General features: G+C 36.6%; 1 protein-coding gene and 1 long non-coding RNA gene across 2 annotated transcripts in view; both read right to left on the bottom strand.

Annotated features, from left to right (window-relative positions):
* mao (monoamine oxidase) overlaps positions 1-26,507 on the bottom strand; it is a 90,283-nt gene that overhangs the window by 49,336 nt on the left and 14,440 nt on the right. The window contains exons 2-3 of the mRNA XM_030124764.1: positions 796-890; positions 562-699 (exon numbers count right to left, since the gene is read on the bottom strand). Of these exons, the coding sequence (XP_029980624.1) occupies positions 562-699; positions 796-890 (233 nt within the window). The remainder of the gene's footprint in view (positions 1-561; positions 700-795; positions 891-26,507) is intronic.
* LOC115412329 (uncharacterized) lies at positions 1,935-25,158 on the bottom strand. Its single transcript, XR_003934334.1, has 3 exons — positions 25,032-25,158; positions 5,544-5,554; positions 1,935-1,944 (listed from the first exon to the last, which is right to left on the bottom strand). It is a non-coding gene; the product is annotated as an uncharacterized LOC115412329 (long non-coding RNA).

Genomic DNA, 26,507 nt, shown 5'->3' with positions numbered 1-26,507 from the left:
AATGCCATGATGGCTACAGTCTGACCAAAACAATGCAGCATACGCATGTCATCGCGCATGCGCAACAAAGGCAGAATCGATAAGCAGAATCTTTAAGCAGGCAGGCAAACGATTCCAAGGAATCGAGCTACTGGGATCCAGTTCTCAAAAAGAACCGGTTCTCGATTCCCATCCCTATTAGCCTATGTTAAAACAAAAGCCTTCAAGGTTATGTTCTGCAACAGAGCGAACTGAGGAAACATGGTGACTAATTTAGTAAAATTCTTTGTTCGTTTTCCGTTTAATGTAACATTTGTTGGTACAGTCCACTAGATGGTGCTCTGAGGTCCACATGTACTTGGAGCCAGTATTTGCTAAATGTACACATCCTCACAGGCCTTTGGACACAGACCTACATTTCCTGTTGTGAAATATGTGTGGCCCCAGATGTTTTGGTTTATCTTTAGGTTCAATCTGAAAGGCACATCTGGAAAATGTACAGGTCCGTCAGTGAACCTCCACAGATACCAGATTCCTTTCTGCTGTTTTCAACCTCACACAGAGGGAGGCGGAGACTCTTACTTTGGTATAATGCACCAGGTTCTCCTGCTCGTTGACTTTGTAGGTTTTAACGCCATATTCTTTGGCCAGTCGGAGGATTCGGTTCTGAGTTGGACCGATGTAAGCCCCGCCTAGGTCGACCCACTTGGTCTCCTTATTCTGCAACAAGGACAAACGTTCACAGACAGTTAGCTGTGGAAAGTCTGAAGAGGGAAATTCTTACATTTACAGTCGTAGTGACTCTGGAGGTCTTACCCGCACGGTGAAGGTACGACCTCCGACCCGATCCCTGGCTTCCAGAACCACGGGGCTCAGTCCACTGGCTTTCAACAGCTTGGCTGCACTCAAACCTGGAAAAAACAGAGAAAGAAAAAGGTGAATAAAACACATAAACACATGTAGCACAAGAACACACACTGTAGTGGAGGTGCAGATGCTTTGAATATAAATAAGTAAAGAAATTGAGTCAGAACTTCAACTTTTTTTTTGATCAAGGTCTTTTTTATTTTCAGTCTTCAAATGTACAAGAAACATACAACTTGAACATGAAACTGTTTTATCCAGTTCCTATCCAACTACCCCCCCCCCCCCCCCCCCCCCAAGTACTGCACCTTCATTAAATTTCTATATTGTACTTTAACTTTTAATTGCAAAAAAAGCTCTGACAAGTCAGAAAGTACAAGCTGTAAAATTTACTAAAATTAAAAAAGAAAACAGACGCCGTTTGAAGGAAAAATCTACTGAACAAAAATTAAAACATTCAGCTGTAACTTCAGTAGAGCTATACTGAAGCATAATGAATTAATTTATGAATTAACCCAGGAAAACTCAGGAAAGTACAAGTTTTGGCTTTTTTTAATTAAATAATTGCCTATATTGGAAACATCATGATGAAACCGTTTTTTTCAGATGCATTTAAAAAAAAAAAAAAAATTTCATGGCATCCTTTGTGATGGACAATTTTTTATTATTATTATTATTTTTTTTTTGGTATAAAGCTGTGAAACTCTTGTCCACAAACATGGACAGAAAACCCATAGCTTAATGTTAATTAAGGTTTGGCTTTCTGCAAATCCTGAAAAATGGTAAAAATTGCAAAATCAAGATAATTAATCTGGAGACATTTCTTACTCAACAGAAATCCAAAGTACAACCTGTTTGATTCTTGTAATATATTAAATGTGAAGGTGTTTCTCCAGTCATACATGTGTATTTTTGTAAGTGCTGTCTTCAGTTCATGTAGACGACAACAATTGACTAAAATCAGAAATCATCCATAATATACATAAAAAAAAAAACAATTAATTTTCTAGTCATCTGGTTCTAAACTTCAACTAAATAAATAATAAAATTAAAAAAATTAAAAAAAACCCAATGGAAAATAATGATCAACTGGACTCAAACCTGTGAAGTCAGTATTATTAACTGTTCCTCTATGATCAGATCCTCTTATCTATGAACATGGTAGAGGTTTATTTTTTTTAAAATGTATTTTCTCACAGTAAAAGTACACAGGAGTGGCAGAGGAATGTGAAACATGACACAAACCACACCTTTGTTGGAAGGATTAGATGTTTGTAAGATATATTCTTGATGAAATAACACAAAAAAAGATGCACAAAATGGATTATTTGGAAGAAACCTGACACAAATACTGACAAATCCTACAATACATATAAACCTGTCTATTCTTTCTACTGTTTTTTATTTATTTATTTATTTCTTAGAAGCAGGTCTCTTACAGGAAAAAAAAAAAAAAAAAGAGAGAAACAACCGGTGGAGGAGATGAGAGCTGGGGGAAGGAAGCAAGAACCTTCCATAACAGATCATAAACCAGCTGACCTCTGATCATGTGAGGGGAAAGAGCACGGAAAAGCAAAACGTAGAGCACAACTTTCACATAAAGTGACTGCAGAATCTATAGCAGCAGCACAGCTTTTCACACACTGACCCCAGGCAATGTTTGTCATAACTTTAATTCAATAAGACATAACATAAATGCACTTAGGCATTCAGACACACACGCTGAGGATTAGTGTGCAGCGTATGGCTGAGCAGCACTGGACTATGTCAAACAGCAGCCTTTAAAAGCCTCATGAAGACAAAAGTATGTGCACACAGGAACATGACACAACTTCCACAAAAACAAAACATAAAAAATATTAAAAACAATAAGAGAAATTTAATTAGAGCTGGCTGATATGTCCGAACGTGTTATTAAAACTAATATTTTCATATTCTCCGTATTGCATTATTAAAGGTCATGCAACGATATCCGTCCAGTTTTTTGTTTTTTTTTTGTCTGGAGTGGAATTTGAAGAAACAAGATCATAATTTATGGGTTTAAATTATTAGTAAAAAATGCAACAAAAGGGGGAAAAAAAAAAGACACACCAACACCCAACAAGATAAAAATGACAAAACACATCTATCGTCCTCGACTAACTGTAAAATATGGTTATTTGAAGTTTTTAACTCTTCTTTATGGACCAAACATGATAAATACTAAACAAACAGCAGAATATTTCAGACATATAATTATAATAAAATGTTCATTAAACTTGCACAGATAAAATGTAGTAGAAACAAAACACTGCAATGTTCAGGTGTGTTTTAACTGAGAATGTGAACAAAATAAACACTAAGCATAAAAGAAAACTGTATACCATAAATAATGGTCATAACACTGGTCAACAACAAATTTATTGTTTAAGTTTTTTGAGCTGATTTAGGATAATTTTGGTGTGCTGAATCCAAAAATCACTTTCATTTTGCTCAATCAGGTCAACTTTCTGAACTATGCTACATATCAGCTTTTTAACATTTTTGCTTACATTTATGGGCATTTTCACATCATTTGATACAAAATTCTTTCATATTTCTTGCAATAAACAAGTTCTGAAGATTTTACTTTTGCCAATTTATGATTAATGGTTTTTTTAATATTACAGGTGAATGAAATGGCTTCGACTAGAAGATCTTGCAAAAATAAGCCTGACGTATTCTGCTACATCTGCGGTGAATACACCATTGTACCTAACAGGAATCCTGTTAGAAAATGATTTTTTTTCTCTTAAAACCTATTTTGGGTGAGAACTACAGGGTGGGGAAGCAAAATTTACAATGAATATTTAGTTGTTTTTTCTCAGCAGACACTACATCAATTGTTTTGAAACCAAACATATATTGATGTCATAATCATACCTAACACTATTATCCATACCTTTTCAGAAACTTTTGCCCATATGAGTAATCAGGAAAGCAAACGTCAAAGAGTGTGTGATTTGCTGAATGCACTCGTCACACCAAAGGAGATTTCAAAAATAGTTGGAGTGTCCATAAAGACTGTTTATAATGGAAAGAAGAGAATGACTATGAGCAAAACTATTACGAGAAAGTCTGGAAGATACTGTTAAGGAAGAATGGGAGAAGTTGTCACCCGAATATTTGAGGAACACTTGCGCAAGTTTCAGGAAGCGTGTGAAGGCAGTTATTGAGAAAGAAGGAGGACACATAGAATAAAAACATTTTCTATCATGTAAATTTTCTTGTGGCAAATAAATTCTCATGACTTTCAATAAACTAATTGGTCATACACTGTCTTTCAATCCCTGCCTCAAAATATTGTAAATTTTGCTTCCCCACCCTGTATATAAAAAAATCAACTGATAAAGTCACAACTAGAAGTACTTGGAGAGTGCAGACCTCCGCCAAGGCTGATCAGTGGCCCCCCCCGTGGGCCCCCCCACCCCCGATCACCACCAAAATTTAATCATTTCTTCCTTATCCCATTTCCAACAAACCCTGAAAATTTCATCCAAATCTGTCCATAACTTTTTGAGTTATGTTGCACACTAACGGACAGACAAACAAACAAACAAACAAACCCTGGCAAAAACATAACCTCCTTGGCGGAGGTAAAAATGTAATCAATTCTGTGAGAGGATCAAATTTTTCTAAATCAAATTAGCAAAAAAACCTGACCTGATTGAGAAAAACAGATTGTCATTTCTGCAAAATGGTCCTAATTCAGTTGAAAAAACCTAGACAACTTGCAAAAAACATTTTTTTGTAACCCAGTGTAATTATATTCATCATAATATAACTATTAATATTGGCCTAATTTTTCCACTACTGCATGTGCACAGGTTGATAAAACCCATTACTTTAACATGTAATAACAGTTGGTGAAACTTGCATAAATAACGTATTTTATTATCGTTTCCGCAAATTTGACTCCGTTACATCTTATTCTTCTTCTATTAGGCTATAAGTTAATAAAATAAATAATATTGCCCACATCCAATACTTCACTGAGTGGCTTTGTAGATTTTATTTATATCATATCTACTATGACTTTCTTTCAGATGGTTTATTATTATTATTATTATTTTTTTTGTTGTTGAATATTTCAGTAAAAGATTACATTATAACTGAGTATAAGAGTATATTTGAGTCAAATCATTTTTTTATTAACAAATAGAAACAGATATACAATACATTTATTCATAGTTGCTTTCAATAGTCCTGCATTTGTGCACTGATTTATTTATGTTTTTAACATTGCACTTTGGATGTGGGCTGATGTCTGTGGTAAGCTGCACATGAATTGCCCGTATGGGATAAATAAAGTTTTCTGAATCTGAATTCATTTTATGTGATGCAAAAATTCTTTTCTAATGAATGATGCTTATTCATAAGGTGTATGAGTGTAACTGAACTCTTACTAGATTCATAAAGTGGTGACACAGAGTTAAAAGAATAGACAATAATATCATGAATCACTATAATTTGTCAAATTAATTATGAATATTGTGACAGTAAACTATTTTCATTGTAGTTAAGGTGGATGCAGAGATAACTCATCATTTTAAAAGTGGATTTTACTCCTAATACATGAGTTGGTTTGTAAAAACTATAAAAGCTTAAGCAGCAGAGACTGTGTTTTTGTATCTTTTACACAGTACCTGGTTCTGCTCAGTGTCTCCAAAATATCTCCAGACACACAGTGGACCTTTCAATTGCAGATGCCTGTAATAGTATAATGACACTGGCCGACACTGCGATTGGATTAATTGTCCAGATCTATTTTTCAAAGGTCAGGTCGGTGTCTTGTGTCAGACAGAAAACCAGGTCTCCACATCAGAAAATATTTTACTGGTCTAGAATCAAAAAAACGCTCATGTCGAGGACAGCGGTGGGATTTAGACCAAATAAAACTTTCTTAACATTTGAACAAAAGCCTAATCCAAGGAAAACTGCATTTTTGGGAACAGTGGAGAGGTAGATAGAGGAAAACGGCAGAAAGTAGGGACAACGTTTTAATATTACTGGTATTTTCACTGAATCTATGATATAAACGTAATGAAATGTGCCACTGGTGTTAGTTTGATCACCTACATCAGGGGTCGCAAACATGCGGCCCGGGGGCCAAATGCGGCCCGCCAAAGGTTCCAATCCGGCCCGTGGGAGGAATTTGCAAAGTGCAAAAATTCCACAGTTAAGGCTGTGGAACTCATTTTCCACATACAGACCAATTTGATCTCAAGTAAAATAATTACCTACAAAAACTAATGACTCCATATTTTCTTCACGATTTGATGTGAAAAAAATACTATTACATTATGCCTATAAATAATGACAACTTTAATGTTTTTTTTTTGTTTTAGTGCAAAAAATAACATTAAATTATGAAAATATTTACATTTACAAACTATCCTGTAACAATAAAATGTGAATAACCTGAACAAATATGAGCAACCTGAAATGTCTAAAGAAAATTAAGCACAATTTTAACAATTTTCTGCCTGTTACTAAGTGTTTAGGGTCTTTGTAGATCCCATCCATAACGCACTTGTATAAATGATAAGCTGAGGCATAAAATTGTTAAAATTGCAGAAAGAAATTTCAGTTTTTTCAGGCTATTCACATCTTTTTTGTTTGGATAGTTTATAAAAGTAAGTATTTTCATAATTAAACGGGGTTGTTTCGCACTAAAACAAAGAAAAAAATTTGGAGTTGTCATTTTTTTTAGGTTATTATGCTATTATTTGACTGGTCCGGCCCACTTGAAATCAAACTGGGCTAAATGTGGCCCCTGAAAGATAATGAGTTTGAGACCCCTGACCTACATCAAGTCACAATCTACTAAAACAAAGAAACACGGAGAGAATATTTATTTACGTGCAAACTTTTCCTTCCAGTTCAATGTGTAAACCAGCAAATAATGTTAAAATATTCCTGAATTGTACTTTACGCCTTGAAGATTTTCCATCACCATTTGATCAGAAGGTTATTCTGAGTCTTTGATGCCACCATTAGTTAATTTTTTCTATAAATTTATCATCAGTTCCAAAGATCATTTATTGCTTCATTGATGGTTTATATTGGCCCAGAGCCTGCGCTGGGTTCACATTACAGGAAATGGGAGTGTCTCACATGTAAAAAGCATGAAGGCCATTCTCAGTGCAAAGGTGGAACTGGACTATGGCGACACATTCTCCTCATGTTTGGCCCTAGTTTTAACTGAGACCCTCTTAAACCATAGAATGTCTTCCATCTTGGACTGGACAACCACTAGTTTTCATAAATACTTTTCTCATTTTTGCACAGATAACATTATATACACTACCAGGCAAAAGTTTGGACTCACCTTCTCATTTAAACGACATGAGATGGACCACAGATGGCCAACAAGTGCTCAGCATCATTTGGAACTCCTTCCAGACTTTTGGAAAACATTTCAGGTGACTCCCTCATGAAGCTCATCGAGAGAATGCCAAGAATGCGCAAAGCAGTAATAAAAGCAAAATGTGGCTATTTTGAAGAATCTAAAATATAAAACATGTTTTGAGTTTTGTCACATCTTTTTTAACTACATAATTCCATCTGTGTTCATTCATAGTTTTGATGTCTTCAGTGAGAATCTACAATGTAAATAGTCATAAAAATAAAGAAAAACCAGGTGAGTCCAAACTTTTGCCTGGTAGTGTATATGTCATTAAAAACTAAGTAACTGTTGCGTTAGCCAACATTAGTTTTCCACAGCCTGTTTATTATAGTGTAATTACAGTGTGTTAAAGACAGTATTGCACTAACCTATGGCTCATAGCATTAATGTTGCTAGGCTAGCGGTTCAGTTTTTATATCATTCTTTATATCACTCCGATATTTCAGCATCTGTTCGGTTTCAGTCAGCGAAAAAACATAAAGATGGGGAATCACAACAACTCCATATTCCATGTACTCAGACATTCAGTGAGATTTAGAAAGTAGGGATGCACTGATACCACTTTTTTCCAGACCGAGTATGAGTACTTACATTTGAGTACTTGCCGATACCGAGTACAGATACGAGTACTTAATAATCCCATTCCAGTTCTTAGTTCCTTTTGTAAATGTGCTTTATTGTCGTTGTCATTAGTCTGACTGGAACAAAGTGCTGCTACTGACATTTAATGTGTTGGAATGAGCGTTTGTCAATTAATCCACCAGGGGGCACCGCTCTGAATTAACCATACTGGACAAATACCACAAAGAAGAATAAAGTTTTTTGAGAAGAAGAAGAAGAAAGTCAGTAATAACAAACATGGAGACGACAGAGGCAACACTAATGTGATACTAATATTGCAGTGTTTTCGCTGGTAAGGTTTAACAGCTTAGCTTCAGCAGGAAGAGAAAAGATAAATGAGTGATACGGTTTGTTTTCACTTCCGCTGGCGGTGGTCCACACCGCTCCATACTCCTGGCCCAGCCCTGGGTAGCTGTCCTAAATCTGTCAGTAGTTTTTCTCTAACTCACACAGTCACTCTTTGAACAGATCCTCTACCTCCACGGTTCCCGCTGGTATTCTCCATCTGGGTACGCATCCGCCAGCACCTGGAAAACGGATGGAAAGTACGCAGACGACGGACAGAATGCTGCGTCCGTATCTGTCTGTGTCTTTAACGTTACTGTCAGTCAGCGTTACTTTTATCACCGTCATTTATTTCGTTAAATCTCCACACTCTTCACACTCCCCACACATTATTCCACTGCTGCGTACCTGCTGCACTGAACTGTGAATGTCACACAGCCGTAAATGATATCGGTGCAGTTGTATCAGATTACTTTTACAAGTATGAGTACAAGTACATACACTGAGTATCAGCCGATGGTCGATACTGATATCGGATCGGTGCATCCCTATTAGAAAGATGCTATAGTTATCCTAGATTGAAAATATTTTTGATTTATTATAAAAGTCAGATGAGGCAAATTAAGAAAACACTGCAGATGAATGTACAGGACCATTTGGACTTGTGTTTACATTAGATGCTGACAAAAAAAAAAAAAAAACATTGGCACAAAGTCTAAGGTTATGTTCACACTGCAGGCAAAAATGGCTCAAATCTGACTTTTTGCACATATGACCCATACCTGTTCTTTTTAATGACAGACTGAACATCACAAATCAGACCCAGGCCACATTCATATGTGATCCTAAATTTAATTTATTTATTTCATTTTACCTTTATTTAACCAGGTAAGTTAGTTGAGAACTGATTCTCATTTTCAGTAATGACCTGGACATATAGAAACAAACAACCAGTCACTCTCACACCTATGGGCAATTTAAACAAACAATTAACCTTCTAGTGCATGTCATTGGATGGTGGGAGGAAGCTGGAGTACCTGGAGAGAACCCACTCAGACTCCACACAGAACGGTTCCTGGTGTTGGAATCAAACTCAAGACCCTCTTGCTTCAGCATTAACCACTGCACCAAAGTGCCACCTAAATCATATATCTGATGTTCAGCAATGCAACTTAAGTCTGAATGGTCAAGTCGCATTTTATCTGACTTCTACATCACTGAAATGAGACACACGTTACAATTCTGTGCTGGAGGAGGCGGGACCCAGCAAGATCCATATTTACTTCTGTAAACACAGTGTACTGTGTTTGACGTCACATCTTCTATGTATGTGGTCAGTCCAGGATCGTAAACTGTTCACACATGAGTCTGATGGCACTGACGTATAATCTGAACCATGCAAAAAAAATGGATTTCAACAAAAACACCTACAGTGTGAACACAGCCTAAGCCTTCACGAACCAGAAATAAACTTACACAACTTGCCCATAATTTTAAGATTTGAGGAAATTGTGATTCAGAACCAAATCCATCTGATCTTCTGGCCTGATGTCCTAGTCCAACCTGTACCAAACCACACAAAAGGCGCCCATTTTCTGTCGACCCTGGAGTTTTTCTGATTAGTGCAAAAACACGGCAGGTAGCTCATAATAAACAGTAAAACACCAGCGTTCCATGTTCTTCTCCCAGCTCAAAGTTATCTCCCAGTAGGCACCCACATCTGTGTAAATGTTTTCGTAGCCTTCGTTCCAAATTCTCCCCTTACCTCCTCATCTTGCCTCCTTATTCTCTCCTCCCAAATCCTGCTAAGCTCTGTTGATGCATGAAAGGTTTATGTGAGTTTAAACATAGTTTGTCCCGTATTACCAAACTTCAGCCTCCCCTTTTTGTGAAAAACCACACACCATGCAAAGCTTCAGAGAAAGCATTAGCTCTGAGCAGAGGAAGCTCACAAATCTCCCCTGTTAAATTGATGCTATTACCTGCACTCTACGCTAAAGGTCAGTCTCTTTGAAAACAAAGGCGATCTGTCTGCATCTGTTGTTTATGCCCACAGCAATCAGTGCAGACAGTACTCTCCTGTTCCACAGCACTTTAATCCAAAAGCTTGTTTGGCCTAATTGAGGAACGGTGTTTTATTGATGTATTGTTAAAAATATATATAGGCCTGTAGCAGATCATAAATAAAAAAAGAAGAATGAGACTGTCAGACAACTCTGAAATGGAAAGGACTAATGACCGACACTGGAAAAGTCAACAAGATTGTTTGCAAAGTAAACTTCTGCAGTGGTGAAACAGACTGGCAGAGTGAATATCAACTTGTGTGACTTGTGACGACGCAGGAAAAAAAAACAAACAAAAAAAAAAACGTGGGAAAACAAGTGCAGAATTCCAAAAAAATAATGCTACAGAGAAAAAAAAAAGTCAGAATAGAAAATAAGCAACCAAATAAAATGCCACACTAGAAAACATTCCAAACACTTTGCTGTTCAGCATCTACTTTAACCCATAAAGACCCAAAGATCCACTAGTGACCAAAACCATCTACTGATCTAAACTGTTTAATACCTGCTGATCCATTAATCCTATCAATCCATGTAAATAACTGGTGTAAAATACAGTTTGCCACCTTCTCATGGTCATCACATCTGACCCACTTGGACGTTGGAAACACCATCATCTTCTACAACATTGATTCGCTTGTAAAACCCATGGAGTCTGATCAGTAGTCGGTTTTAAATTGACCCTCAAATTGCGCAAATATAACTTGCGCATAAAAATGTACCTAATAGAAAAACGACAATTTCGCCAAAAGTCTCATTTTTCGATCAAAAGTTTTTGCACTGGCAAGAGGTGGTTTTTCGGGCATAACGCACATGGTACATCACGCAAAACTGCAATGGAAAGACCTTTTTTTGCAACTAGAGTCAGGTGAATTCAAAAAGTGGATGTTGACGTACGCTACAACAAGCAAAGAAGAAGAAGAAACATGTTGCTGTATGTGTGGACACACCAGGAAACCCAATCATGTTTTAATTTAGTACGAGATAGAGGGGTAATAGATAATAATAATGAATATATTTGTAAATCAATATCATATTTACGTTTGTCGCCATGTTTATGGAATGACTTACTGTGTCATCTCGCGATAATAAATAAACAAATCATCGCATTTGTGATTTAATGGAAAAACCGACATTACGCACTTCTGTTTTTTTGACGTTTGGTAAATATTGGTAAAGTTTTGCGCAGATTTCCAATGGAAAAGCGACTAGTGACAGTGGATGGACACACTTGTTTTATGTTGAATTAAAAATATATTCTGTTGAAAAAGTCACTTTCTCTTCAGTTTTATCGGTTTCTGATAATAATAAAATATAACTTTAATCTGAGCTTTAAATTAAGTATGGGAAAATATACAATTTACATCAAAAAACACAAAATACAAAGGATAATATTATAATAAATGATAAATCACTAAAGAATGATTAAATAGATGGAAAAATTCATTTGGGAGCTGCCACAGAAGAAACACCGGGTCTTTATGGGTTAAGTATTTCCTTCTGTTTTTACACAGTTCATACACAGGGAGCAGGAAAAGGTGAGAACATGGACATGAATATACAGCGCACATATGAGTCGGGCGTTGCTATTTTTGCACTCCTCCTCTGCAGCAGTTACAGGATGAACTGCATTCCACAAAACCATTTAGAAATGATCGAAGGCCTGAGCAGAGGATGCACGGGTTAAGAAGTTATCAGGTCCAGAACTTAGAGAATCCTGACGCTACTCATTGGATCTGATGTTTGTGGAATCTGTAAACATTTAAACCCAGGACTTCACTGTGAGTCTGAGTTTCCATTTTAACATCTTCCTTCACTCCCATCTGTTTGTTCTGTCCAGACTGTGTATGTTGCCAGCCTAAGGAGTGTTTCTCATCTTGTCACTGCAGATGGACCTCTGGGTTGTGACCTGAAGTGCTGGCTTTCCTGTGTTTTGCCATATGCCTGTGGGGCGGTTGTTTAGTCTCCTCTATATATAGGGCTGTGCTCTGCTTACAGCTGTGGATTGCATATACCACACTGCTCAGCCTGTGTTTCGGTATTGTATACTTGGGCAGGGATGTTGTGTTTGGAGAAAATCCTTCTCAGACACGCCAGCTACAAATGGAATCACAATGTTGTTGCTAATGTTTTCCTTTTTTTAGCTCACCGACGGATAGGCCACGAGTTATTGGGAAGGTGTTGTTTTTGTCATTTTTGTTAGCAATTTCTTCAAACATGACAAAACTACAGGTTGGATTCATTTCATATTTTATGTGTAGTTTCCTAGGGATAATGTCTATAGAGTTTGTTCACAGTTTTGAAGAAAGTTTGATTTTTGAATTAACCCTTTCATGCATATTGGTCACTACAGTGGACAGCTATTCTACATCTGTTCTCAAATATATTAATGGGTTTTGTTGTTTTAGTTTGATATGAGTTAACTCAATGGACATCTATGCATCATCCCATACACTGACATTCATACCATTACTATAACTTTGCTGTTCTTGATAAACCTGATTTGTAGTGACATATTTGAGTGTAAATCAATTGCTAATAAAAATTGCACATATGATAAAATGTGAGAAAACATCAGATTAGCTGTATTAAAAATGTTCTGATTTTGTATATCACTTTCTGATATTCAAAAATTAAACACATGGTGTCCAGCAGAGTGGACGTTTTCGGAACTCCACAAAAATTATAAAGGTAGATTTGTTTCTTTATTGCTTTAACTATAAAAAATATTTTCATTAAAAAAAAAAAAAATCACTAAAAAAAAAAAAAATCACTTCAAAGAAAAAAAGTGTTCAAATGCAATTTTTTGGATCGTAATTTTTTTTTTTTTTTTTTGCATTCAAACACTTTTTTTAATTGAATTTTTTTTTTTAGTTTAAGCAATAAAGAAACAAATCTACCTTCATAAAAAAAACAGGTTTATTAAAAACATTCAATTGCATTGTTTTTTCATGCCTAAAGAGGAATAAAAACACTCAGGAAAAAAATCTTGACTAAGGTTCTCATAATTCATGCATGAAAGGGTTAAACATTTGCCTTTACTTCTAATGGACCGTATTTTAATGACTTATTACAAGGAAATGGTTAGAGATATATAGTCATAATGGTTAAAGATATATAGTCATATATAGACTTTTATTTGGGTTCATGACCTTTGACCTTGTGTGACCTTGAGGGGTCAAACTCAAGGTCACCAATGTCTAAATTTCAACAATCTTCTTCTCTAAAACTACTGGTTGGACTCATTTCAATTTTTTTTTTTTCCCCGTAACTTCCTTGAGACAATGTCGACAAACTTTGTACATAGTTTTCAGAATTTTAGATTTCAGAATTTCTTAAGTATTAAAACATTTGCCTTTACTTCTAATAGACCATATTTTGATTATAACATGGGAATGATTAGAGATATCAATATAGTTACTATTGAGCACTGATAGGAAGTCACATATGGATTTTTATTCATTTGTTGAGCTCTCTTCCAGTGAAAGAACCTCCCATTTCTGTTGGGAGATTGATCTCCTGTATCAACACCACAAGACTCTGACAGAGACAGAACCTGACAACCTCACAAATTCAAATTGTTATTAACTCTTGGTAGAACATGCCGGTCAGATACAGGGCCATTGCTCCTATTTTTTGTGCTGTATAAGTATAACTGGAGTATTCTACAGTGAAGTTTTGCACATATGAGTTGGACAAATCAAGGAGTTTGTTGTATCACAGTTTATTTCAGTTCATTTATAGTGTTACATTATCCACTTTTACACAGAGATCCCAGAAAAAAGGTGAGATGGTGATCCCACCTTTTTGGCGCCATTGACCGATTTCCACAGCCAAGCCAAAGGAGTAACAGAGGTCAGACAGGCTGGACTTGTACACAGAGGACCTGCATTCTGGAATCAAAGGGGCAGTGACACAGTGTATAGTGTGATGTATAATTTGCGCATCAGAAATACCCCGAGTATAGCAGTGATGCTAACCTCTCCAGAGTTGGCCCGTCTTTCACCGTTCCACAAATGAGTCTCCCACCCGAAGTAACAACAGCCCGTGGATCTTAGTGTCTCCCCAGTTTGACATCTTTCTGGTCACGTTGGTATGTTTGTTTACTGTACACGGCCCACACTCATTTCTAAATCCCCCCAGGTCAGGGGTCGCATACATACATCATCAAAACGTCACACCTTGATTGCAGAACTAGAGGTGTTCCTTTTACACAGCGTGCCATTCCAGAATCATGATTCCATCTTTATCACAGCTCTGTTACTACCTCCAGAGGCGTTCCAAAGCTGTGATAAAAGTGGGACCAAATGATCCCACCATTTCATTTACACAGAAGTCATTCTGAAATAAAGGTCAGACATTCCCGTAACAGAAGTGTTCTGTAAAAGGGGCTGTTATTTCCTGACACTAAAGCCTTTAGTTTTCACCTACATTAATTTGCAGACTTTAACATGTTATTTTAGTGCTGCTGAAGAAATAATGATAAATTAGTGTGAATCCATCACCTTTGCAGGTATGTTGGAGTGTACAAATGTTTTGGCTCATAAAAAAAAAAAAAAAAAAAGAAAACAAGGCCGATTAGACCTGGGTATTTTTGAAAACACAGGTATAGCTACAATAGCATGGATCTGACTTTACATTGTGTAGATATTGCCAAATTATTGCAATAATATCAGTATGGAATGATGCAAAAATACAGTTTCACCTTCACACAAAGCAAAATAGAAAAAAACATCGTCTGCATGGTGAGAAATTTGGTGTTTCAGATCATGGATAGCAATTATATCTCTAATAAAGATCATCCTAAGCTCATCATGTGATCTTTTGGCCAGATCACTCAGCCCTGGTGTTTTTTTTTTGTTTTTGTTTTTTTTAATCTCCAGTCTTCTCTCTCTGTGCCTGTTTCAGTATGAACATTCTCAGCTGATAACCCCAGTTTCTGTTTGAATGGGGTTGGATCACAGGGTGAGCACTGACGCATTTCTCATTCTAAAAGGATCCTTCATCAGTAGTCACTTCCTTCCAAGTCACTTCCTCTGTAAACCGGACAGGACTCCTGCCTTCTGATCAGTTCACTCATGAATGGAACAGACCAACAAGAGCAGAAAAGTACCGCTCTCCTGTCATTGGATCTGTAACAGAAAACTAGAAAGTACATTCACCACAGTAATAATAAAGGTGAAACAGCTTACATATGTTGTGCTGCATAAGTATCATTGTATATTTGTGTAACTGGATAGAACACAGTTTACTGAATATGTGTTTTTTTCCTGCTTCTTAGTAAGACATGTTTGTATCTCTAAGGTTGATATTTTACAAATTAAAGAAAAAGGACTTTTCATTTTCATGCATTTCATGCCTAAATTCAGGAATAAAAATGGTTTAATTCCAATTAAACTACTGTCTATATTATAATTTGATATTTTTTGTGTTTTCTTTTCTCAATATTCCTTTTTAATATTTTATTTTCTTGTAAAAGTTTCAGTTTATTTCTTCAGAATCCCACTGAACTCCCTTCGTATGTGAATTGCTCTATATAATGTAAATAAACCTGTCTTGTCTGGTTTAATACAAACACCTGATAAATGCATTTAATGACAAAGCAGTCTGCTCTGGGGATTTATTTGTAGTTGTGGTTGAAGAGGACTGTGGATATTTTAAGAGCGCCAAGGACACAAAGGATACAAAGATACATCCTTGAAATTTGTCCAAAAAGCCAAAAAGAAAAACTCAATACTTGGAAGGATCCTTGACATTGGAACAGTCCTCTGGTGAATACTGATGATGGAGCTTTATGTAAATGCATCTTTTATGGATCCTCCCTTGTGATTAAGAAATGGCCTTGGTCTCTGTAGGGTCTCTGGTGAACTTCCATGTTGACAATTTGGTCATCTTCAGTGAGCATAGCAAGTATAACCAGATTTATTTAACCCATAAAGACTAAGAGCTACTTTTCTGGAAGTTCCCAAATAAATTTTTCTCTCTATTTAACCTTTCTTGAGTGATTTATCACCATTTATCACAATATTATCCTCTGTGTTTTGAATTTTTCAGTGTAAATCATGTATTTTCCTATATTTAAATTCAAAGGTTATTATATCAAAACAGAAAACTGAAGAAGTGTCTTTTTCAGCAAATCTATCAATAACTGAACACATATCAAGCGTCTCCATCCACTGTCACTGATCCAACTCCATGGGTTTTACTGATGAATCAATGAATGTAGAAGATGATTGTGTTTCCACGTTCACTACTGAGCCTCTGAACGTCCAAATGGGTCATATCTGATGACCATGAAAAGATGACAAACTACATTTAACACCAATTATTTACATGGGGGCCCACTTTTCTAGAAAAGCACTTGTAGAGCGCAGACCTCCGCCAAGGCAGATCAGTGGGCCCCCGTGCCCCCCCACCCCACCCCGGATCACCACCAAAATTTAATCATTTGTTCCTTGTGCCAGTATCAACATTTCCTGAAATTTTCATTCCAAATCTGTCCATAACATTTTGAGTTATCTTGCACACAGACAGACAGACAAACAGACAAACCAATGCCGACAAAAACATAACCTCCTTAGCGGAGGTAATAATTAGCAAGTCAGTTTATTAGCTCATCAGTAGTGAGTGCATTGTGTGGATCTGTATGAAAGTCCGAAGCCCAAAGCCAAATCAACCTAACCATCGGTCCAGAAAAGGAGACAGAGTTTGCCAACACTAGCCCCTTTATATACAGGGTGTCCCATAAGTCTCCATACATAGGAAAATAAACGTTTCTTGACATGAACCATTTTTATTTATATAATATGCTCTATATGACTGCCATTTTGTCGGGAACACATTTCAATGCGTGTCTGCTGAAGAACTATAAAGAAGAAATACATGTTAGAACCATATATGTATGGAATGTATTATGTCTCCTATGTATGGAGACTTACGGGACACCCTGTATAATGCAACCTGCTTTGCAATTAAAGGTGTGAGCCAATCTCCCTGATAGGTCCACAAGACCAGATCTCAACAACAAGCAACACAGGAACTGGACTTGAGACAAGAGGCCATCCCAGAATCAGGACAGTGATGGTGAGCTAATTGCTACAGCTACACTGATGACAGCAAAAACAACAAGGGGGTTGAGATTCCCCCTTGTCTATTATTAAAAGAGGCTGGTGTCAGCTCTCATAAGCACAGAAAATGACTATGGAGAAAGCATTTCATCAGGATACAGTGTAGTTTAATGGTAAGAGATGAGTTATAGCCCTTTAACAGTGACAAAAACACACACTCTTTATAGCAGTACACTGGTGACTGCATTTCTTGCAATGCCACCGGTGGGCTTGAGTTGAGCTGAGACCAGCCAGTTCATGCTGCTGAAAACAGTGTTGTTTTGTTGCAGATCTTTGGAACTGGGATAAAAGCAGTGGCTGCTTGTCAACAGGGGGCACTAGGATGCCCCACCTGTCTCACATGAAGAAGATGATAGGAATCAGTCAGTTAAACAATCATCTTCTGAACCACTGCATCCTCACTAGGGTGGCGGGGGGGTGGTGGAGCCTATCCCAGCTACCTATGGGTGAAGGTGGGGTTCACCCTGGACGAGTCACCGGTTCATCACAGGGCTGATATAAGGCCCTTTTCCACCGCAGGAACTTTGTGCATTACCCTGAACTTTCAAAGTTCCTGTTTCCACTGAAAATTACCCGGGTAAATGACTTTCCCCCGGCCCCAAATTTACCCCAAAAAAGTTCTTGGTAGGGAGGTAGTACTTTCCAGATTACCATGAACTTTAAGGGGCTGGGCTGTGTGCTGCAGAACACTGAGTGGTGGACTAGACTCGCAGGGTTTCCGCATTCTGTTCACCCGCCAATATTTAATTAATTCATTTAATTTCCACAAGCTTTGTATTTTGATAATTCGGAAAATGGACCAAAAGAGAAGCTACAACAAGTGGACGGATGATAAGGAAATTCAGACAGACTTTAAATCGCCAACACGAAACAAGCGAGGTTCAAGTCAAATAAAAATTAACAACCAATCACTCTCACATTCACACCTATGGGTAATTTAGATTATTCAATTAACCTATTAGTGCATGTCTTTGAATGGTGGGACGAAGCCAGAGTAGTCAGAGAGAACGCATGCAGACACTGAAAGAACATGCAAACTCCACACAGAAAAGTCCCTGGTTGATGATAGGAATCATATAAAATAATTTTACAAAAAACATTAATATTTAAATAAACGATCTATACACGATATAGCCCATGAGTACTGTGTATAATCTGCATTCAAGTGTAGTTTAAAAATGTTTTCGGTCGTTCAGTGAACAGTCAAGTCACGTTTCCTGTTTTGGGGTACAAAAATGTGTGCCCAATGCTTATAAACGACATGTGCGCAGTAGACCCCCTCCAATACAAGAGACAGGTGAGCCTCGTGGTGCAAAAAAATGCACGCAAGCCCCACCCACAGGAGTAAACGTCACATCCCGAAAACAATCAAGACCTTTATCAGAAATGGAATCAGCGAATAGGTCGTTAAGTAATACTACTGGTTCATATGTTCGTGGCTGGATAGCTCAGTGGTTAACATACTGGCTTTGAAGCGGGAGGCCAGGGGATTGCCGGCAGGAGTGGTATTTCTTATATCTTTTAACCCTCACGTTGATTTTCTGTTGTTTTAATGCCATGTGATCTACCTGCACTACCTTCACCCCTGGTCTAAATGCATTGAACATATTATCAATGGAAAAGACACTTGTCAGGGACATACCTGACTGATAATAGTCATAGAAAAATGTGCATGTTTGAAGGATAGACGTGTGAAATTTACATATAAAAAAAGATTTTTACTGAAAACACATATTGTGTATTTTTATTTTAATTTAACCCTTTCATGCATAATGGTCACTCCAGTGGACAGTTATTCTCCAGCTGTTCTCTTGTATATTCATGGGTTTTGTTGTTTTAGTTCCATGTCAGCCAGCACAGTGAATACTTATGCACCATCTCATACACTGACATTCACACAATTACTGATAAATACTTGATAAACCTGATCTGCAGTAACATGTTTGAGAGTAAATCAATTGCTATTTGTTATTAGACTGTAATCAACAGTTTTCTTAAACAAAAAGTAAAATAAATAAATTATGTCCATGAAGTGAGTAATAACTTGTATTAGAGTATGATCAAATGTGAGAAAACATCAGATGAGCTGCATTAAAAAAAATTATTTCATAGTTTTCACACAGTATATCACTTTCTGATATTGTATTTTAAATACATGTTTCTTTTCTTCAAAAATTAAATGCATGCTGTCCCGCTGAGTAGACATTTTTGAAACCCCATAAAAAAACAGGTTCATTAAAATTTCAGTGACATTGTTTTTTTCATGCCTAAAGAGGAATAAAAAGACTGGGGGAAAAAATCTTGACGAAGGTTTTCATAATTCATACATCAAAGGGTTAAATCAATATTTTAAGAAAGTGGTGCATGTACAGGTATCCTAGTGGTGATATGTGGTTATAGTGCAGCTGATAACTGACTTAGATACTGCGCCCCAACATGAATTTTTTTCAAAAGCCGCCACTGGATAGAAGTACGACTGTGACACTGGTCAAATTCAGAACCCAAAAGCTCCAACTTTGTGGTTGGGAACATCCAGTTGAGCAGTCATGATGCCATGTGCAGAAAAACTGCACCAGGTGTACTTTTTAGACACAACTTTACTGAAATAATAGCGAATCAAAGATCTTTCCGTTGTACCTCAACTTAGATAAAAAGGTCAGCGAATGCTTGTGGTAAAAATCTTGGATAAACACAGAACGGATTTTTCCTTCCCGCTGATCCCCTCATCTGTTCGCTCTGAGTCACCTTTTCTCGGCAGTGCATGATATTTATCAATCAGATGCAACGGCTTTGAAGCGCAGATTTCCTCTCATCTGGTGTGAATTCAGCGAATCATCTACAGACGTTTACAAAAGGAAGAAAAGGAGGAGTGAGGCTATCAAAGTGTGATTATCTGTACCACAAGAAAGATGGATGTCAGAGTGTGGAAACAACAGCAGAGGTACAAACAAATACAAGTTCTAGTTTGGAATATAATGGACTTGTGGAGTACAGAAATGTCAGACACAGATACTACTACTAAGAGGATTTCATTGTACCTGCACAATGACAATACAAGACATTCTATTCTATTCTATTCTATTCTATTCTTGTTTTTTTTTAACCAGGAATAGACAGAGAGATGATAATTCACTGCTAATAATTAATCTTTTGTGCATTTGTTAATGTTAATGTCTTTATTCACATCCTGCATTAATATTTCAATAAATTTTTGCTCTTTTGCACATTTTTATAACAAAAATGACTGATCTCCTACTTATAAAGTCTCAATTATTAAGCACTGTGGATAGGCTGCTTTAGTTGTTACACATAATTCCTTGCTTTTTTTTTTTTTTTTTTTTTTTTTACACATAATGCTAAACTAAGTGTTCCGCTGGCCTACTATTTAGCATGCATGTCACCTAATGCCGTGACGACATTAAGTGACCTGTCCTCAAAAAACAAACATCTGGGACACCACTGCAGGGAAAAATAATGCCAGAATACACAAGTCACCTTTGCAGGCCACGTTAGCACTGGCAGAATACAGAATACTTCCACACAGCTCAGAAAATCAGAGTGTACATTGAATAAAAAAAAGGTAAACTCCTTTAAATTTAGATGAAATAAGCTCAGCAGCAAAAATAATCCTGTCCACATCTTTCTAATGTTAACTTTTAATCGTGCATCTTTATCAGTTGTGACAGCAGTCGAAACATACAGTCGCGGAAAAAATTAAGAGCTGATATCTAGCCATTTTTCATGGTTTTCTTGATAAGAACCAAAATCACTTAAGTTCTTGCATTGTACTGCCAAAAAAAGTGCTTTTAGGCATTCCACGTTTTCATTTCTGTCTGTTTTAGTCACATGATACACACAGGAGTTTGTACTTGATTGCATAACCATTGTTTTTGATGACTTTTGATGGTCTAATAATTTTTTCCGCAACTGTAAATGAACAAAAGATTGGCTAAAGATAAGTAAAATAAATCTAAACATACAAGACAAACACAAGTAGATGATAATGACCCAACAGACTGAACAAGATGAAAAACAATTAAAAACATGACAAGGCAAAAACTGATGTAAAACACAGAACAGGATGAAAACAATAGAAAAGAAGACCAATATGACCTTTAAAAAATGCAACAGGAAAAACAGACGTTGAACACGACAAAAATTACACCCCAAAAATGGCAAAAAGACGAAAATTAAGTAAAAAAAAAAAAAAAAAAGCAAGATCAAAACGTCCTAAAAACAAGACAAAAACAAGGTAAAAAAAAAAAAAATGAAAAAATGAACATGATGATGTAAAAGATAAAAAAAGAAAAGAAAAAGAAAGCAACATAAACGACAGGACAAAATGAACGTGGTATAAAGGATGGAATAGGATAAAAACATGGAACAGGAAAACAAGGTAACATATGAAACAATATGAAAACAGTGAAAAAAATGCAAGAAAAGAACAAGACACGGAATGAGATAAAAAAGACGTAAAAGATGTAACATGATGAAGATGGAAAAGATGGAACAAGACAAATACGATCTGAAAAACATAAGAAGAAAAGAATTAGAAAAGGTAGAACAAGATGGAAACAAACAAAAGATGGAAGGAAATGAAAATTATGTAAAGGACTGAACAAGACAAAAACGATGTAACACATGGAACCAGATGAAATCAAAACAGATGGAACAAGATCAAAATAAATGCACAATTAAACAAGAAAAGCACTTGGAGAGCACAGACCTCTGCCAAGACAGATTCCCCCATCCCCCCCCCCCGATCACCACCAAAATGTAATCATTTCTTCCTTGTGCCAGTATCAGCCTTTCCTGAAAATTTCATGAAAATCCGTCCATAACTTTTTGAGTTATCTTGCTAACAAACAAACATGCAAACACACAAAGCGAAGAAGCGAAGTGATCACAATACCTCCTGGCGGAGATAATAAAGTTATTTAAATGATGGAGCAAAAATATCCCAAAAAATAACAATGTAAAAGGCCACACAAGATCAAAATGACATAAAAAACACAAGACAAAAACTATGTGAAAGACAGAGCATGACAATGTAAAAGATGAAACATGATGTAAAAGATGCATTAAAGGCAAATATGACAAGAAAAGGATGTAAAATAAGAAAAAAACAAAGGAAAAGATGGAAAGAAATGAAAATAACAAAAGATGGAGCAAAAATTATCCAAAAAACACAGGAAAAAAATTATAAACAAAAAACAAAGATGGACTAAAAATAGATGTGACTTTAAATATTTACATAGACTGTATTCTTGTTTATATGTATATATGTGTATATAATTTTTTTTAACATCTGTGATTGTACATTGTCATTTTATGCAATCGTTCTTTCTTTCTGGCGATGCTAGCTATTGGAGATGGAAACTACCAATAGCTATAATCTCTTTATGTGAATCACCAGTTACTACAGCTTGTTTGTAACAGGTAGAAGTTATACTATGTCATTTGCATTGTCCCTATTAAATAAACTTTATCAATAAAATAAAAGCTCAACTAGATGACAATGATATAAAGGGTGAAACAAGACAAAAATTGCAGAAAAGATGGCAAATAAAATGATGTTGCAGACAGAACAAAGCCAAAATGTCATATAGTAAAAGGTGAATATTTGTGTTTAAAAACTCTTTATTGTCAGTACATGATGCATAAATATAGTATGTACTGAACTCAGTTATAATGAGAAAACCACAATGTGTTGAATGAGAAAAAGGCTACGTTAACATAAACATTTGGTGTTATATTGGTAAAGCAAAGGTAGAATCATCATATTTGCAGATCTCACTACTCTTATGTATTTTTGGGGTAAATCTGCGTCTGTGGTTAGATTCATGGCGTCTCCCTGTGTCCGTTATCGCTGTGGGCGTCCACACTGCCCCTCTCCACCTTAGGCTCCAGTCGACCTAATTGACTGGTCAATCTGAGAGGGTTCAAAGAAGAAACCACACACACACACACACCACCGTACGTACATGTCATCTACATCCACATCACAAACCTTGGTATTAATATTTTTTACTTGGGATGCAAAAGCAGGTACGATATAGTCTGCTCACAATCATAAATCACCCTGTGGATGTTAAAAAAGATCCAATATGTGGTTAAATCTGTGCAGAACGACACACAAATACAACAACACACACATCTCTGTCTGTCACACACACACACACATGCACTTCTTTTCATCCTCTGCCCTCTGTGCCGGAAAATGAAACAGGGACAGACACAGTTTCCTTGACGACAGTAGTTGTTAAGATGTAGCCACTTGGCAGGAACAAACTGTATTTGTATACCGTGTGTGTGTGTGTGTGTGTGTGTGTGTGTGAGAAATCCCCTTTTAGCTCACTGTTTAGAGTAATTATCTGCCATCTTTGACTTTGATTATCATCTATCAACCGAAACAAACATAAACACAGCCACGCATACACCAACACACACACACACACACACACACACACACGCAGACACACTTTGATCAAATGCATGAACACACTCTGAAAGCATCTGCACACAAAGTACAGCCACGGTTCTGTTACTGTTACAGACTTACACTGATGTTCCATTACATTCTGACCACTGACAGACGAGGGGCTATTAATACTGATTATCTCAGTCCAGTGGGACCCGTCGGTGGGCGGTGGGCGGATATATTAGGTAGCAAGTGAATATGGAAACCTCGAAGCTGATGTGTTTGAAACACAAAAAAGGGCAAGAGTAGGGATCTCCTTCAATGGTCAGAATGTTACGGCTGATAAACTGAAGAAACAGAAAAACTATGCGGACGTTTCTGAGCCTCTCTAGCGAAAACAGATGTCATATTAGTTTTTTCCTGGTGTGACAGCCCAAAGTATACCGCCCCCCCGACTGGCATATACCTGAGGTTAAAGCGGCCTAGGCCAGATTATACGCCCATGATATCTGTAGTGTTGAGTAATATACACAAGAATTACTTAATTTTTACCCCGCCCCCTGAAGGGGAGGCAAGGGTACTGGTTTGGGTCCAGTTTGTTTGTTAACACTCTAGCAGCAAAACTATTGGTTAAATTCGTACCATACCATGGGTTTATAGATTACCAGTGACCCTGAATAGATCTGATTGCATTTTGGGAACAGTAGGTCAAATTCAAATTTTTTTATGAATTTTTTTAAATCTTTTTTTCCCCATTTACTTATAATGGGCAAAATTTCAAATGTCTGTAGCAGCAAAACTGTTAGTTGAATTCCCACCAAACTGAGTTTACAGATTGTCACTGACCCAGAATAGATGTGGTTACATTTTGGGAAAAGTAGGTCAAAGTTCAAATTGTTTATGAATTTTTAAAATCTTATCTTATAATGGGCAAAATCTCAAATGTCTATAAAAACATCCATTTTGTTTCAATTTACATCAAACTTGACACATATATAGAGGCACTTGATATGCTGACATCAGCACACACACAGACATGATGACATCAGCTGGATCGATGCCAAAATAAGCTACAATGTGTGTGTGTGTGTGTGTGTGTGTGTGTGTGTGTGTGTGTGTGTGTGTAGGGGGTGGGGGGGTTGTTGTGCCTGGCACCACTTGTTCAGCATTTTATTAGGCTTCAGCTTGGTCAGAGAAGTTAAAGGAGAAATCTAACTGACTTAAATCTGAAAACTCTAAATTACTTTTAGTACTTCAACCAGAAAAACCTTAATCAGTGAAACTACTAGACTTCCACAAAGATCACAGATTACTACCACACTTCACAGTAGTGTTTACACATTAAAACAAAAGCACATCAAAAACAAAACATTATAATGCAAATGGAGCAATGAACATTTACATAGTAGGGGGACTTGCTAGTCTTAGCACTTGAAGTTTCAGGACATTATGACTTTTATTATATTATGAAAAGTCAAATTAAAAGAACATTATGTAGCACTTTGGGTGCCTTGAAAAGCACTATAAAAATCTAAACCATTATTAGAAAAAAAAAAAAAAAAAAAAAAGTTTGCAGCAGCAGAAATAACTGCACAACCAGGGTTCAGATTCAGTATCAGTGTTGCCCTTTGAGGATTTCTTCCCTGATGTTTATACTGAACATTTTCAGGCCAAAGAACTGCTTCCTAAAAGTTATCAAACCAGTGGCTCTACCTCAGTGTTTTTCAACCTTGGGGTTGGGACCCTATGCAGGGGTCGCCTGGAATTCAAATGGGGTCACCTGAAATTTCTAGTAATTGATAAAAAAAATAAATAAAAAAAATAACTTACTGATGACAAACAGCGAAGCTGAAACTGAAGCACTGTGGTGCTGTTTATCTTTCAAATGTTCATTGTGGTTGGTTTCAGATGCTGCAGCTCTTTCATAATTCATTGTTTGAGTTCTTGTTTGTTCAGTATTAATTGTCAGCCTTGTAAATCCAAGCTGGACTGACTGTACATATCCTGACCAAGGAAAATCAAATTCTCACTTTGTGCAGTAATCTACACCTGGCTTTTCTGCCTCCATCCATAATAATATACATTAAATATAGTATAAGTATAGATATGTTTAGACAAGGAAGCTTATTATTGTTATTAATTTTGTAAGGAGAAGGGGTGGGGGTTTATAAGTTATGCTTCTTCTCACTCCTTTTCGAATATGTATTGTATGCCTTATGTCTTATGTTTCAAAGTTTTGTTTGTTTATTTTTTTTTGACATTCATATTCAAAATAAATATATCAATCAATACATTATATAGTCTAAATGTTGTCTAAAATTAACGTTTATTTGCAACATAGTATAGCAAACTATTACATGATCCAAAACAAATTAATTTTAGCAAAAACATGTCTCTGATTTGAATGTCTGCGGTCGCCAGAAGTTTGTGATGTTAAAATGGGGTCACGAAACAAAAAAGGTTGGGAACCACTGCTCTAACTTATCCACTCTTGACAAACTGTTTGTAAACCACTGAGTACTTTTTTGGCAGTCCTATGCAGGATGTCCTGAAAGCGCCTCTGTCTAGTTCCTGTTTCTGCATTTCTTTCTCCCTGCTGCTCAGTGGTCTTCCTTTCATTCTCTGCTCACCACCTGTCCTTCTGTTTTCACTTCCACTTGCCCTTTTGTCCTCCAGTGTTTTCCAGCTGTATCAGAAAACTATCCCATAATTCACAGTTT

Source organism: Sphaeramia orbicularis, chromosome 21 (assembly GCF_902148855.1).
Source record: "Sphaeramia orbicularis chromosome 21, fSphaOr1.1, whole genome shotgun sequence".
NCBI lineage: Eukaryota > Metazoa > Chordata > Actinopteri > Kurtiformes > Apogonidae > Sphaeramia > Sphaeramia orbicularis.
Note: the sequence above shows the minus strand (reverse complement) of the source record. Positions and strands in the feature narration are given on the sequence as shown.